General features: G+C 40.0%; 1 protein-coding gene across 1 annotated transcript in view; it reads right to left on the bottom strand.

Annotated features, from left to right (window-relative positions):
• The window catches only part of Ltn1 (listerin E3 ubiquitin protein ligase 1), a 65,952-nt gene that overhangs the window by 29,690 nt on the left and 19,534 nt on the right, over positions 1–16,728 (bottom strand). Inside the window, exons 9-19 of the mRNA XM_038344342.2 lie at positions 16,403–16,538; positions 14,025–14,834; positions 13,745–13,786; positions 10,761–10,947; positions 10,063–10,299; positions 8,504–8,657; positions 7,234–7,378; positions 5,945–6,131; positions 3,532–3,691; positions 2,016–2,120; positions 1–143 (exon numbers count right to left, since the gene is read on the bottom strand). Of these exons, the coding sequence (XP_038200270.1) occupies positions 1–143; positions 2,016–2,120; positions 3,532–3,691; positions 5,945–6,131; positions 7,234–7,378; positions 8,504–8,657; positions 10,063–10,299; positions 10,761–10,947; positions 13,745–13,786; positions 14,025–14,834; positions 16,403–16,538 (2,306 nt within the window). The remainder of the gene's footprint in view (positions 144–2,015; positions 2,121–3,531; positions 3,692–5,944; positions 6,132–7,233; positions 7,379–8,503; positions 8,658–10,062; positions 10,300–10,760; positions 10,948–13,744; positions 13,787–14,024; positions 14,835–16,402; positions 16,539–16,728) is intronic.

Here is a 16,728-nt window from a genome sequence, read left to right as displayed (position 1 = left end):
CATTAATGCTGCAAAGGTCTTCTTTAGTCCATCCCAAAAAAGCAGGTATACACTGAGCACTAAATTCTTTCTTTTCTTCTTTAGACAAAAATGGACAGAGACTCTGGATGGTGTGCAGATTCCCTTCTGTCAGAGGGAAGAAACTGTTTGGAGAGAAAATATTAATTACAGTCATTCAATTATCACAGCTCTTTCACAAAATTCTGTTACTCAGACTATTCAAAAGGAAAATAAGTCTAATCTTAATCCTTGTCCAGAAAAAAGAAAACATTAGACTGGTGACTGCTAATTCCAAATGGCTATTTTTATTCGTGGCTTTTTATCTTTTCTGCTTATTTGAAGTAAACATATATAACTTTGGTATGCTGGTCTTTTATCTTTTACTGCTAGTGGACTGGACTGTATACAGTCTAGTAGCAGAGTGTGTTTACCCGGCATTCACAAAGCCCTGGGATCAATGTCTACCATCAAGAAAACAATACAAATAAAACCCCAAAACTTACTATACAGAATGGTATCAATGGATAAACAGAGTATAGATATATAGATATATATATTGCTATTTTCATTTTTGTATTACTTCCTATAAGTGAATCAAGTTACCTCAAATAAAATTTCTTAATTATTTTTATAAGATTTAAAAACCTGAAATTTAAGATGGGCAATGGTCTTTAATCCCAGGATTCAGGAGGCAGAAGCAAGAGGATCTCTGGAGTTCGGGGTCAACCTGGTCTACAGAGCAAGTTCCAGAACAGTCACAGCTACACAGAGAAACATTGTCTTGAAACACAAACAAAAAAAATATAAATGTACTTAACAATTCTATAGTGCCTGAACACACAGAATTCTAGTTGAGTCAGTACTGAAAAAGCTTGTTGGTAAGTCTCAGCCAAGCATTAATTTGAAAGCTGAGTTTAACAGGAAAGCTACCACAGTCTGCGTGTCTTACACATCTCCCGCATTCAGCTACCTCGGTCTGCGTGTCTTACACATCTGCTGCATTCAGCTACCCCGGTCTGCGTGTCTTACACATCTGCTGCATTCAGCTACCTCGGTCTGCGTGTCTTACACATCTGCTGCATTCTGGCATGTTTTTCTAAACAACGGTCCTTTATTTGAAAAAAGAGGAGGAGCTACAGAGATGGCTCATGGTTAAGAATGCTTGTTGCTCATACAGAAAACCCCAACTGTTCCTAGCACCCACATCACCTGTAATTCTAGTTCCAAGGATCCAACACCCTCTTACCCTCTTCTGTACTCCATAGGCACCAGGCACACACACATGGTGCACATACATCCATGTAAGCAAACACATAAAATGAAAACTAAATGAGTCTTAAAAAAAAAAAAAGAGCAATTTTTTTTCCTCCTACTTCCACACAGAACAAATAAGGAGGTATGTTGAAAACAAAAAGTATTGCTATCAGAAGATTTCATTCACTGTGTTTTATTTTATGTGTAATGGTGATTTGCCCAAATGTCTTTATGTACCAGCTACATGCCTAGTGCCTTCAGAGAAGAGGGTGCCAGATCCTCTGAACTGGAGTTACCGACGGTTGTTGGCTGCTATTTGGGAGCTGGGAATTGAACCCGAGTCCTCTGCAAGAATAAGTGCTCTTAATTAATGAGTCATCTTTCTAGCTCCCTACCGAAGGATTTCTGAGGAAATCAGGTTTATAAAATATTCTTTTTCTGAAATAAGCATAAAATTTTATGAAGTGTCAAGTTAGAAATGCTTCAGCCAAAGAAAAAAGAAAGGAAGAAATAATCTGTTAATCTCAGCACTCAAGCAGCAAAGGCAGGAAGCAGGACTGCACAGTGAGACCCTGTCTCGAGAAACAACTATGACTCCAACCAAACCCATTCACATCTGTCAGTCTTTAGTCCTCATTTTGCTTCACTCAAATTCCCTGCTTCCCAAACCTTTTTTTTTTTCTTGATTCACTACACTGTTCGCTAATCACAGATGGCCAAAGTCACCAATTACAATAGTAAATAGCAAAGTGGAAGAATACCTTTCTTTTCTTTTATAATATGGTTTTACTTCATCAGATGAAATACTTCGGGAAAGTATCAACTTAGCAATAATAAGAGACCAAAGTGTACCATTTTTTCTAGATCTAAAAAAAAAAGAGGCAAAAAAAAAAAAAACCAACAGATGATAAATACAGATATATAGATATAGGTATGTATCAATTATTCTGAAAAATGTTAGGATTTTAAAACACTGATTATCATGTTTCCTTTTACATAATAAATTTGGATCACTAAGTTATCCAAAACTTTGTACCCGACTGCCACTAATTTCTAAAGGACTGGGAGTTTAGGTAATTCTTCACAACAGGAGCTGAGCTTTTACTCCCAGGGAATTTCAAACAGACTTGAAGATCAGAAGCCACAGCTGGGAAAAGGCTACCTCCCAGAGAATAACTCGAGAGTCCCAGCGAAGGGCGAAGAAGCACTTTATAAAACCCTAAGGGACTGGGTTGGGTTTACTTTGGCTACCTGAATCTTGCCATATAGACCAGGCTGTCTGTAACTCACAGAGATCTACCTGCTTACTATCTCCCCCTGAGTGCTGGAATTAAAAGCCTGCTTCATTGTGCCCAGCAAGATCAAAGTGACAGTATGAACCAGCATTAGAGGGAAAGTCTGGTATCCTCACACTGTAAAGCATATTCAAAATACTGGTAAACTAAAAAAAGAAAAATACCATTTCAAAAAGCTAAGCATCTAACTACTATAATGCTACAAGGACTGTTTTTATAACCCATTTTCCTCATGTAGGGAAGAGAAACTCATGGCTACAACATTAAGAAACAGCTAAGCTACAGGTACAGTTAAAATACAGGTTATATTTGGAAGCAATGGTGTTGTGGGACAATGGTTTGTACCCTGTCAATTGTATTTTAATAAAACGCTGATTGGCCAGTAGCCAGGCAGGAAGTATAGGTGGGACAACCAGGCAGGAAGTAGAGGCAGGGCAACAAGAACAGGAGAATTCTGAGAAGAGGAAAGCTTGGTGACCCAGACACAGAAGTAAGATGTGACTGCCTCACCAAATAAGGTACCGAGCCATGTGGCTAGCATAGACAAGAATAATGGGTTTAATATAAGTTAAAAGAGTTAGTAAGAAGCCTGAGCTAATGGGCCAATCAGTTTATAATTAATGTAGACCTCTGTGTGATTTCTTTGGGACTTAACAATTGCGGGAACCGGGCAGGACAGAAACTCCGACAACACAATGGGAGGACCAGTTAACATGTAACAAATTAAAACAATGTCTACAAGCTTCTAATTCTTTCATCTTCTGCCACTTCAATGAAGTTATGAATTAAATAAGAGGCAAAATCCAAATACTCCCCTAAAAGAGTAAATCAAGTATTTAAAATTTCTAAATTGAATGCTTACTATTAAAAGGGATTAGGTCAACGATCTGACTGAAACAAAAGCACAAACTGGCTTACATTTTGTAGAAGGGAAAGTCACACACAAATAATTATTTTAAAACAAACCGAACGGAAATCCTACCTGTTAAACAACAGCTGCAAGAGGCTGGTCGTGTCACCAAGCACGGATAAGTTGTCATACGTTATATCCATTGTTTGAAGCATTGCACAAAATCCAGTCAGAAAAGATGGTGGATTGTCAAGTTCTTCACACCACTGCAGTGAATACAGCAGCTCTGCAACTAACGGAATGGGCACAGCCAGTTATCAAAGGCACACAGTGTACAGAACCCCATGCTGACTGAACTGCCACGTGCTATCTTGTAGATGGAGCTGCGGGCTGAGTTCCTCCAGCCACCAGCTAGCTTTACCCCAGAATAATTACACGGAAACTGTATTCATTTAAACACTGCTTGGCCCATTAGTTTCAGCCTCTTATTGGCTAACTCTCACATCTTGACTAACCCATATTTAGTTATCTGTGTAGCACCACGAGGTGGTGGCTTACCAGGAGAGATCTTAACCTGCATCCGACTCAGAGAGGAGAGGCATGACGACTGCCTGAAGGGTCTGCCTGACTCTGCTTTCTTTCTCCCACGATTCTGTTCTGTCTACTCTGCCTAATTTTCTGTCCTATTAAAGGGCCAAGGCAGTTTCTTTATTAACCAATAAAAGTAACACATAGACAGATGACCCTCCTCCATCACTATCTAAGCTTGTGGAAAGCTGAGTGTAGGGCTCTCCTTTGTCTCCTTCAGAACTCCCTGTCCTGGGGCAAGCTGGATTCCTACTTTGCTGTAAAGCAAGGAGAAAGTCAGCAGGTAGCTGAGGGCATTGAAAACAGGTGTTGAGAACAGGAAGAAAGCAATCGTTTAACAAAGTAACTGTTGTTTATCCCACAATCTAAACTTCTGCAGTGGGAAAAGGACACTAGATGCTCACCCAGGGAAAGGACCAAGAAGACCAGTCACCTGAGTCTCTCCTTGAGCTGATCCACTATATAGACACACACATCTACACAATTAAAAATAAAAATAAAATCTAAAAAGACAAAACCACAAGAAAAAAGAAAGAACATCTAAGAGGTTCTGAGACCTTAGAAGAGAACTTCATGCCAAATGGGCAAAACCAGGATCCAATGTAAACTACCAAAGTAAAATTGGAGGGGGTAGGTGGGAGACATGCCTTTAATCCCAGCACTTAAGAGGCAAACAAAAAAAAAAAAATCTCTGTGAGGCCAGCCAGGGTTACATAGTAAGACTCTGTCTCAAACCAACAAAACAAGCAAACACGTGTCTCAGTAACAGACCGCTCTGCAGTGGAGTCTCTTAGCACTGTTGTAAGAATAAAAGGACCATGAGTCAAGCAGGAACTTCACAATCCCAGGTTTTTAGCACAGAGATGGCCAAAACTCTTTCAAAGTCATGCAGGTCACGGGATCAGGGGTCTTGAAATCTGACCCTACCTTAACAAGCTCTCTTAGGTCAGCAGAGACAATCACAGTATTTAACTGGGAGCCAAGAAGAAGACTAAACAACCTGATTTGGATATAATGGCTCAGACCTGTAATTCTAGCAACTTGGGAGACATCTTTCTAAGTTTGAATCCAGCAGGGACAACAAAGTAAGTACAAGGACAGCGAGAGCTGTACGCTGACACCCTATCTCAAACAACAGCAAGGACTAGAGAAAGAGGACAGTGATTATCTTCACACTCGGTAGGCTGAGGCAGGCTGAGATTTTTGCCTCGAAATGAAAGAAAGGTGGGGGAAGGGGCTACAGGTGTGGCTCACTGGTTAAAGGCGGTTGCTGCACTTCCTGAAGACTGTGTTCGGTTCCCAGCACCCATGCTAGCCCACTCAAAACTCTCTGTAACACTAGCTTTGATGGTGATCTGAAGTTGAAGTGGTCTTCTGGCTTCCAGGAACACTGGCATGTACACACACATAAATTAAAATAATACAACTTAAAAACTGGTAAACCAACAAGAATAAATCATCATTTCTAGTCTCACATTTGGACAGACTCTGAGAAATGTTAACTAAATGTGGCACTCAATAGCCAAATAATGTTTCACCTTTCTTCCACAGAGCATTTGCCCCTCCCATGAACACAAACTTTTCACCCTGAATACTATTATGTACAGCATAGACCTACAATACTATGAATGGGGAAATTTGCTGGGGTTCTAAATCTTCTTGAGATTCAACACTTGAGCCTGTATCTGCCGGGGAAATAATTAGAGCCCTGTGTATAATGTATGAATGTTCAAGACCCACAAGAACTTTCAGAATCCTGACAGAACACTCTGCATCACACCTGCTTTCTTCAGGGCATGCGTCATAGGCTCTTCTTACTCTGATGTTATGCCAGCTTGAAGAAATAACTGATTATACACCAATTATGCTGGATGGCTAACATTATAGCAAGCCTAAAGAAAATTATAAATTCTGTTTATTTATACATTTATTTATCTATCTGAATCTTCATACTCACTTATTTTGTCAACGACATTGTTTTCTAAGACTATTTTCTTTTTCCGCGCAATCAAGATCATTTTGCTCAATAGTGATGACGTGCACAGATGACTGGGAAGAGTCTGTGTATCCTGTTCCTTAAAGTCCGTCTTGAAGCATTCATAATTTAAACTCAATCTTCCCTCTAAAAGAGGTCTGTGTAGCCACTGCAAACAGAACACACTAAATTATATGCAAATTCATTACATATTCTAAATTGATGATTATTCACAGATTTCCAATTTTTACTCATGTAATCATCCAATTCTTGTTCAAATGGGACGATTAGAATATGTAGTTTATGTCAATCCTCAGTAGTTCAGAAGTTTGGTTTTTAGCAGAGCAGTCATCCACATGTTCTTTTCTCTAAGACCCCAGAGAACCAGGCCATAGTCCTCTCTACACGAGGCTGTGCCACTGTCAGCGTGTAACACTCACATACACAGAGCGATCCACTGTCAGCGTGTAACACTCACATACACAGAGCGATCCACTGTCAGTGTGTAACACTCACATACACAGAGCGATCCACTGTCAGCGTGTAACACTCACATACACAGAGCGATCCACTGTCAGCGTGTAACACTCACATACACAGAGCGATGCAAGAAAGGCTTTTAAGCCAGGCGGTGGTGGCACTTGAGTGGCAGAAGCAGAGGCAGGAGGATCTCTGTGAGTTTAAGGCTGGCCTAGTCTATCTACAAAGTGAGTTCCAGGACAGTCTACAGAGAAAAAATGTCTTGAAAAACAAAAAGAAAAACAAGAAAAAGGAAGGAAGGAAGGAAGGAAGGAAGGAAGGAAGGAAGGAAGGAAGGCAGGCAGGCAGGCAGGCAGGCAGGCAGGCTTTTGTGGTGGTTTGAATGTAACTGGTCCCAATAATCACATATGGAGTGGCATTATTAGGGGGTGTTGTAACAAGGTGTGGCTTTGTTGGAGGAAGTGTGCCACTGAAGGGGCAGACTTTGAGGTTTCCTATGCTCAGGATACTGTCCAGTGTCTCAGTCGACTTTCTGTTGCCTGCAAGATGTAGGACTCTCAGGTACTACTCCAGCACCACATCTGCCTGCATGCTGCCAAGCTCCCCACCATGATGATAATGGACTAAACCCTCAATCAAATGTTTTCCTTATAAGAGTTGCCATGGTTGGTCACAAGAATGACCAACAATAGACAGCTTTTAACTGTTTTTTTCTCCTCCAGGATAAAAATACTGAATCATGCATAAAATAGAAACTTCAGAATGAGAGGCACTCTGCATGTTAAACACACCTGAACAGGAAGAGACCGCCTCATCTTCTCCCACTCACTGTCACTGGGCATTACACCTCCAATGTAGACTCCAAGAAGAGAAGCATCCCTGCTCTCTACGAGAGTATTCAGCAGGTCACCAACAGCAGCCAAGAGGACCTGAAGACTAGGAACAATGCAGAGAACTGCTGCAGTCATGGGACAGCTAGGTTCAACAATCTAGTACACATTAAGACATCCTTCCTACCCCTCACAACACCTAAGACACACAGAGTCAAAACTAGGGGTATAATCAAACTTCCGTAGTGTGAAACTGAGTGATGTTTCTACCTCAGGATGTGGTGGATGACCATTTTTAGATATGGAATATTTGAAATACAACTATGTTACTGAATAATAAAAACATCTGAACCAACCCGAAAGATACTATATGCATTATTTCATTATATGAACAGCTATATAAAATATTCTTATAAACCAGAATTTTAAAAACTGAACAACCAAGGACAATTAGAATGTATGGGTAGCCATAAAAGATCACAGTTAACAATCCAAAATCTTTAATACAGAATAATACCACAACCATGCAACTGATCAAAGCTAGTTCAGCAGAAGAATTTTCAATAGACAGTTGAATAGTGTTAAGACAAAATATTTTTTGAAAAATCTGGACTATCTAGTTTTGGAACATTCTATGTTTCTATGAACTGTTTGATCTATTTGCTATTATTGAAAACGTATTAATAAGGTTAGAGTTATTTCAGTCAAAAAAAAAACAAGTGCACTGTGGAACATGTACTTCCATGTATTTACACAAACATGCACATATACACTGTGGTAGTTTGAATGTAATTGGCCCCCATAATCTCATAGGAACTGACACTATTAAAAGGTATGACTTGGTTTGAGTGGGTACAACCTAGCTAGCAGAAGTGTGTCACTGTAGGAGTGGGCTTTGAAATTTCTTATGCTCAGAATACCACCCAGGGTATCAGTCAACTTCCTGTTGCCTCCAGTGCCACATCTGCCAGCACACCACGTGATGATAATGCACTAAGTCTCTGAAATTTAAGTGAGCCCCCTCAATTAAATATTTTCTGTATAAGAAAAAAAAAAAAAAACAGACTGGAATGCACACCAATCACAAACATTTTTCTTTGTAAGACCAGGTTCTCACCATACAGTCCAGAACAGACTTAGAGCTGTGATCCTCTGAGTGCTAGGAGTTACAGATAGGCATGAACTACCCCAGCAGAGTGAGATCTTATATAAAGGTGTACAAAAAGGTTACCTCGTGTTATCCAAAGCTGAAGACTGAACCTGGTCCTTCAGCCACAGGACAGACAAACGGAGGAAAGCACTCTGCTCATGTGCGCTTGCAGTCTGATGGACCAATAGATTTATGCCAGAGAGCAAAGTATTTTTCAGTTTACAGATCAGAAAATCTAAAAATCAAAGAATTAGCAATAATTTGTAATTTCACTGAATGAACTAATCAGATAAAATATCTCAAACAAATCTGCTGCAGATCTGAGATCTTAAAATGTTATTTTAAAATAAAATACAAAATTAAACTCTCTTTACCAAAAGTAACTGGCATATTCACACAATACAAGCTAGCTTTACCATAATAATATCATATGATAGGACAGCTGTTTTCCATATCCTGAGCTATTTCACCAATAGGAGCTGTCCTGTAAGGAGTGCAATTACAAGTTATCTTTTCCAACAACAACAAAAAAATTCTAAGTATTAAACAAGGATTAGAGGAAGAGAGCTATGTGTTAATAGTATTTCTATTTATTGTTCTTTTTTGAGACATGGTCTCCCTGGGTAGCCCAGGCTAGCCTAGAGCTAGCTACATGAACCAGGCTGACCTCAAACTCAGAGAGACCTTTCTGTCTCAGGCTCCCTAGAGCTGGGATTAGGGCGTGCACCGCCATCATCAGTATTGTGTGTCATGTCCCTTTCCCAGATAAACTTAGTCCTTATAGGGCAGTCTCAATTTCATTCTTCATACAGCAAGACACAATGAGTTTTACTATAATAAAAAAGATGCAGTATGATTATCCCTTCCTAAAAAAGGAAATTGAGCCATCAAGAGATTAGGTACAGCAGGTATGGTGTGCATACCTTTAATCCCAGCACTGGAGAGGCAGAGATGGGCAGATGATCTCTCTGAGTTCAAAGCCAGTTTGGTCTACACACAGAGCAATGTACTGAAACTCTGTCTCAGGAAAAGAAGGAGGAGAAAGAGAGGAAAGGGAGGAAGAAAGGAAGGAAGGGAGGGAGGGAGGGACAGAAGGAAAGAAAGGAGGAAAATAAGAAGGGGGGGGGGGGGGGTACCAGGCTGGTAATATGTCTTCAGCAAACAGAAGTACTGGCCTTAAGCCTAAGCAGCTGAATTCTAACCGTGATAGTCATGTAGTGGAAGAGAACCAATTAATACAAGTTGTCTGTCCTCTGACTTCCACACGTACACAGCAGCACACTCTCAGGAACCACAAATGCCCTCACACACCTGCATACATACACAAAGTAAATGAATGTAATTGTAAAGGAAATGAAGCACCCTGTTAGTGCTACTGAGTGAAGAGGCTAAGATTCTAAGTCATCCAGTATGGCCCTTCCATACTGTTTCCTTAATATCAATCACACACTTTAGAAACGTCATCTGTATGTTCATTTTTAGCCTGGTTTTAGAACAAAAACATAACAGTGCTATTTTCTCAAAATTCTTAAAACTAACAACCACATTACGAGTCAATTAATAAAGCCTGGGCACTTACACTCACTATGCAGGTCAGAGCCGGAGATTCCCAACAAAACATTTGAGCAGTAGGCTATTACCTGGCAAGTGTGTTCGTTCTTTGCTCTGAGCGCACAGCTGAAAGAGAGTTAATAACAGATCTTCAGATGATGGCATTAGCAAGCCTCCTGTTGAGCTGAAATAGCTATAGGCCACATCACAGACAAAAGACATCAAAGAGTCACTATTTTCAGCTTCTGATAAGTCCTTTGTTTTGGATAAAGTTTCATGAAGTTTAACAATAATTCTTCCAACATATACTTCTCCAATCAAGTAATCTACAGGGGAAAAAAATCCAAATAGACAAATATAAATAACAGCACATTTTGAAATATCTTACCCTGGACTAGCAATCATGTAGCTATTTCTCATGTTTTATATTTGTTCTTTAAAGCCATGTATGTACATATTAAATGACAAAAAACATTTACAAAGTCAATCTGCCCTCTAACACCTAAAAATCCTCAAGTTTTAAAAAGCAATTTTAAAATAAAACCCAACGGTCTACAAAATTCAAGAGTGACCAGCCATGTTATATTCAAAGAACTTTAAATCAAAATTATTAATAGATATCATATATATATATATATATATATATAATAACATATCACTCAAGTCATACCATGTAACGAACATGGTATTTATAACAAATGTATTTGAGAAAACAGCTCCTAACCAACAGTATTCAAGTTAAAAGCATAGAACCCCAGGAGGCTATAAAACAGAAGAGTGTCCCTACCGTTTTTAACATGCTGTGATAATGCTAGTCTTAGCAGAGTCCACTGTTCTGAGGAGTGGGGTTCTGAAGATGAGGGCTTCGAATCCTGACCACAAAGACAGTCTGCCAAGGCAACCAGTTTCTCTCCAAGAATACTGCCTTTTAGCCAAGGAGTTACTAAAGCATGTTTATCTGAATTAGAACATGCCTAAAAAACATAAAATTAAAGATTAGTAGCAAGATCAAAAGGTGCATCCAGATTACTATGTGGCTCCTACTGGCTCCCTCCATCATGTGGTCCCAACTCTCCCCTCTACTCTTCCTCCTTCCTAAGTTCCAGGAAGGCTACTGTCTTCTCTGCCCCACCCCTACTCAGTAACCCAGCAATAATCATTCCCACGCTTTGTTATGTTAATCCTCCAACCACACAAATTCCCACATGTCAAATGATTATTTGAAAATCAGTACAAATTCCACTTGTTTTTCAAAATCTCCCCATCCAATCTAGACCACGAAGATCACTACTTCTGACTTTTTTTTTTTTTAAGACAGTTTTTCTGTATAACAGCCCTGGCTGTCCTGGAACTCACTCTGTAGAGACCAGGCTGGGCCTCAAACTCCCTGAGATGCACCTTCCTCTGCCTCCAAGTGCTGGGATTAAAGGTATGTGCTACCATTGCCCAACTAAGATCTTTTCTTTTTAAAAGGACACCAGTTCCCCTAGAACTGGAGTTATAGGAGTTGTGAGCCACCATGTGGGTGCTGGGAACTGAACCTGTGTCCTCTGGAAGAGCAGCCATTGCTCTTAGCCACTAAGCCATCTTTCCAGATCCTTACTTCTGACTTTCTAAAGCACTTACTGGAAAGTTTTATATATATAAATGTTTCGTGTCTGTGTGTCTTATCTTTCCAATGAGTCCTGGCCAGAGACAGTTTTAAACTCCTTTGATACCTGCTACCAACCCTGAAATATGTTCAATGAACAATAAATGAACTCTGAAGATAGATCTATAGCCTCATAACCGTACACTTTTGTTCATTAATCTTTCTAAAGCTAAAAAAATAATAACAATCAATTCAATATTAACAATGGGGTAAATTATTTCCCCAGAGTTTCTGAAACAGAGAGCATAGGGCCAAGTATATAATGGTAACTTTTTATTTCCATTGAGTGGAGAAGTGAGAGAAAAAACTTGTAAATCCACCCCAAAACCATGCTGATCCATGTTCCCAGAGCTTCTTTGCTTAAAGGCTGAGAAGAAAGGAATTTGCAACTTGGTTCATTTCAAAGCAATCTGGAAAAAAAAGAAAACCCAAGTGCACATTGGGTAGTGACTAAAAACTGCTTATCTCTTATGTTAAAAAAAATAGATAGTAAGAGCTTACAATTCAATCTAAGCTTTAATCATTAAACTAGCCTTATAATCTTTGACAAATCTTTCAACCAACCAGGGCCTTCTTCCTAATTTGTAAACTCTGTTTCTCTCCTGGCAGAGAATCTTCTGAATAAAATGTCTCTCAAGTTACCAAGACATGAGGTTGGGGTCAGAAAGACTATGCAGCTGTGAGAAGCCAGGACACCTAGGGAACTGGGACCTCACAAACACTGCACAGGAAGATGGTCTTCTAAACCGATACAAGTGCCTGCTGACCTGGCAGATACAGCTGGAGTCAAATGGATGGACACGTTTCCTCTTTCTTTTCTTAGTTTATAAAAATTACATTTGTGGGGTGTATGTATGTGAGACAGACAGACAGACATGTTTACTTACTGTATGTGTGTGGACACACAACCTATAACAGTGTGGCGATCAGAGGACAAACTGCAAGAACTGGTTCTTCCCTTCTACCACGTGGGTCCCTCAGACCAAACCCAGGCCATGAGGCTCTGCAAACACATTTACCCACTGAGCCTGTTTCCGTTTACTTTTATCAAATTAATGACTCTCCCTATTTTGAGTTAAGGCTTATCAGCAGCTAACTTGACCTTTCAGTAGCTTGCTCACAGGCTACTAAATAAACAAGTGTGAATGGTGTGCTTGGTAAGTCACACGTCTCAGTAACAGTATAAAATAATTGTTACTGTAATTCTCAGTAAACAGGAAAAACTATTCCGCTCTTATATTTTGTCAAAGGTAAACTAACTGGTGGAACTGGGAATCACTGTGAAGACAATTGAAAGAGCTTTTGTCTATTTAGTATTTTATTTTTTGTGAAGCTAAGAATCAAGCTTAAGGCCACAAACAAACTTAGCAAGTGTTCTGCCTCTGAGCTACACTAACAACTACAATGGAGTTTCACAAAATAAAGTTCGGGAAAATTAGGACTGATGCAAGCTCAGTGACAGAGTGCTTTCTTAGCATGTGGGAAGCTTTGTGTTTAATCCCCAACAAAGAAAAAAGAGAAGAGAAAGAAATTATTAGGATAGCTGATTATGTTTTGTATTTTTACTATTTTAAGTAGAAAAACATAAATGCGTATAAAATAGAAAAATGAGTCAACATGCTGTGAGGGTCTCTTAAGTAGCTGATTATAAGCACCCACAGTTGAAAATTTCATTATGTCATTTAAACCATCATCAGGAAAGAAGACTAAGGCCGTTTTAAAATGTCTAGATTGCATCCTTTGATTTCTTCACATTACTTTTATTACCAGTTTTCTTGTTTAATCAAATGGCAAACTGTACAATGCTGAAACACCCTCACCTCCCCAATGGCTCTCCAAACAGGGAAAGAGGCTCCAGACATGTTCTAGTCAGAGCTAGCACCATTCACTTCTACAGAACACAAAGGGCGGAAACCTGGAGCCTCAACTAGACATGATCCGCAAGGTTCTATCAGCTGCTAAGAAACAAACCGGTTCCTCAGAGCCGCTTTGCCATAACTTACAACAGTAAGGATGTGCTCTATCAGACACTTGACTACATTTTGAGACCAGGACTGTGGTTTCAATTTGCTTAAACCCACACACAAAATCAGAAAAAGAAAGGGGAGGGGCTAAAATACCTTTTCAATGACTTGAAGAAGAGAACTCCATCTCAGGTCCTCCTGAAAGGAGAAACAGTCAGAAAGTTACAGGACAAACGGGAAAGCTTTAACAACATAACAGAAGCTTCCCCGAATCCACAACAAAAGGACAACACCAGGCAGTCCAGCCCAGTACTTTCCCAAACAGTACAGAGCACACTGCTTGTCTTTAAAGTGACATGCAGAGTCAAGTAAGCAGGCTCATTCCTATCACGGATCATAAAGACACTCGCAGAAGGAAGGTGTGTGACAGTGATACCTTAGTTAGATCATCCAAGACGTCTTTCCTTTCCATGTCACTGGTGCAGCATCGGAGGGCGCTGTACAAGATGTCCACCAGGAAGCCCCTGTCCTTCTTCTGGCTCTCGTTTAGCCAGCCTACCAGTTTATGATACAAGAACTGCACTGCAGGGTTTTCTTGAGTGAGTCTGCCTACCTCCAGAGGTTTGGCTTTGACAACGTTCTTCTGTTCGTCACCAAGGAGGATGTTAAATACTTGGCCTGAGGAGAAGGAGTCCAGCAGCGTGGAGAGAAACTGCAGGTGCCGCTCTGACTTCTGCTCATTGACAAAGTTAATGCTCACCTCTGCAAGTTTGCAGACTAAGTCTTCCAGGGGCTTTTTCCTTAAGGGAGACACAAGGTCTAAGGAACTCTGAAGGAGAGCAGACTCCGTAGCTCCTTCAGAGCCTTCGCAGTTCTCGCCTTCTGAAGATGCGCACTTCTCATCCTCCTTCTTAGTTCCAGGTGCCCCGCTGGCAAACCTGACCTTACCATTTTTCTTTCTATTTGACTTCAACGAACTCTTTGGCTTCTGAAGTACCCCTACTAAGTTAGACACACCCAATACAGACTTCACATCTGCTTCTGGCTCACTGATTTTCTCAACACAGATCTCTGACAGTCTTTCCCAGAAATTTAGCAGAACATTCTCCAAATTGTAAACGGTTTCAGGATCTTTTTCTGCATCGGCTTTGGCTTCCCAAGAACTTAGTGTTTCTGCTAAATGGTTAAATAGAGGCACATGTTGCAATCCTGGATCTTTGAGAACGGTATCAATAAATGGGATCAACTAAAAAAGAAGGTAAAAAATGTAAAACTTCAGTTTCCAAGAAAGCTTAAACAATATTAAAACACAATAAAGCCTCCTATTGGAAGGCCAGGGAAACAGCTCAGTCACTAAAGTGCTTGTCATACAAGCATGAGGACTTCCTACAATCCCTAAAATCCATATTAGAGAAAAAAAATTTAAATTTAAAAAGTCAGGTAGATGCCTGAGGTTAAGAGGCCGGACAGCCTATCCGATTTTGTGCCTGCTTCAAAAGGTAAGAAGAGTGGATCCCTGAGAAATGCATTCACACATGCACTAAACTTAAATACACATACACTAAACACACACACACACACACACACACACACATACCTATTTGGTAAATGACTGTTTTTCCACTCAGATATCTGAAAAAAGTTAACTCAAATATTTTTCAGTCATTCAAAAAGTTTGACAATTTCACTCTATTGTACCACAATTAATTTTACAATATAATCAACCATAATTCATAATCTAGTTTTCTTTATGTTTTCTAAACTCAGCTTTGCATTTTTCCCACATAATTAAAAGATACAAGAAACATGTAAGACTGCAAGAAGCCTGCCAGCTGGTACATGCCTATAATTCTAGCCCTTGGGAAGTGGAAGCACAAGTATCAGGAGTCCAGAGTCAACCTTGGCTACATAGGAAGCTGATATCGAGGCTGGACTACGTAAGACCTTGCCTAAAAATTAATAAACAGGTAAATAAATAGATAAATAAATGGGTGGATAAATACATAGATAAATAAAATAGATGAATAAATAAATAGAATAGGGTATAAGTCATTTGAAAGATAATTAGGGCATTTAAGTACGAAAAATTCAGAGTTTTAAAGCTTTCCAGAGTTATAGAGCTAAGAAATGGAGGCAGGTGGATCTCTAAGTTCGAGGCTAACTTGATCTACAGAGTAAGTTCTAAGATACCAAGCTACATACAAAAACCTCTGTCTCAAAAAAGCAAAAGGAAGAAAGGTAAGAGACGATGACAATGGGACTGGAGAGGTGGCTCAGGAGTTAGAAGCATGTACTGCTTTTGTAGAGGACTGGAGATCGGTTCCCAGCACCCCAGCAGGTGGCTCACAACCCTAACTCTAGCTCCAGTGGACACATGCAGACACACATAACATACATCTTCTAAAAAGAGACGGTACCTAAGGTATTAACAAACTTTCAGCATCTACAATTACAGAACCTGTTCTTTATCCTGAATCAACCGTTTATAAAGGGGTAAGTGCACCCGAGCATTTTAGAAATAACAAAATTATTACTGAATAAGTTAAACCTACACTAAACATCACCAAGAGCACCATCCAAAATCTGTTTTGCACTGTCTCCCTCTAAAGCAGTCAGGGATTTAAATCTAGACAATGGATATGGTAAATTAGTCTGTGGATATTACACTAGCAACTGACAATATGGAATTTTCACTTATGCAGTCAGAACTACACTATTCAGTGTGTAAATTATGAGAGTGAAAAGCGTGAAGGCTGACTAGCAACAGTGTCAGCACGGCACGGGGAGCTTGGGCACGGTGGTCTGCACACGCACCTGCTCACTGACAAGCATCTGCTCCATCTCCTCCTCGCCCGAGCTCTGCTGCATTATGAACCGTAAGCATTCGAAGAACGCAGAGGTGATGGCTGAGCACTCCGAGAAGCTTGTTTTGGTTCTCTCTGTTGACAGCCTAAGAAATAATAACAGAATTATTCTTCCAAGAAAAAGAAAATAAAAACTCAGGATCACTAAAGACATTAAAAGAGTCTTAAAAAAACTAACCAGGCACGACAGGGCACGTCTTTAACCCCAGCATTCAGGACGTAGAGGCAGGTGGCTCTCTGTGAGTTCAAGGTCAGCCTGGCCTACCAAGCACGTTC

The sequence above is a fragment of the Arvicola amphibius genome, chromosome 10, assembly GCF_903992535.2.
Source record: "Arvicola amphibius chromosome 10, mArvAmp1.2, whole genome shotgun sequence".
In the NCBI taxonomy this organism is placed as follows: Eukaryota; Metazoa; Chordata; class Mammalia; order Rodentia; family Cricetidae; genus Arvicola; species Arvicola amphibius.
Note: the sequence above shows the minus strand (reverse complement) of the source record. Positions and strands in the feature narration are given on the sequence as shown.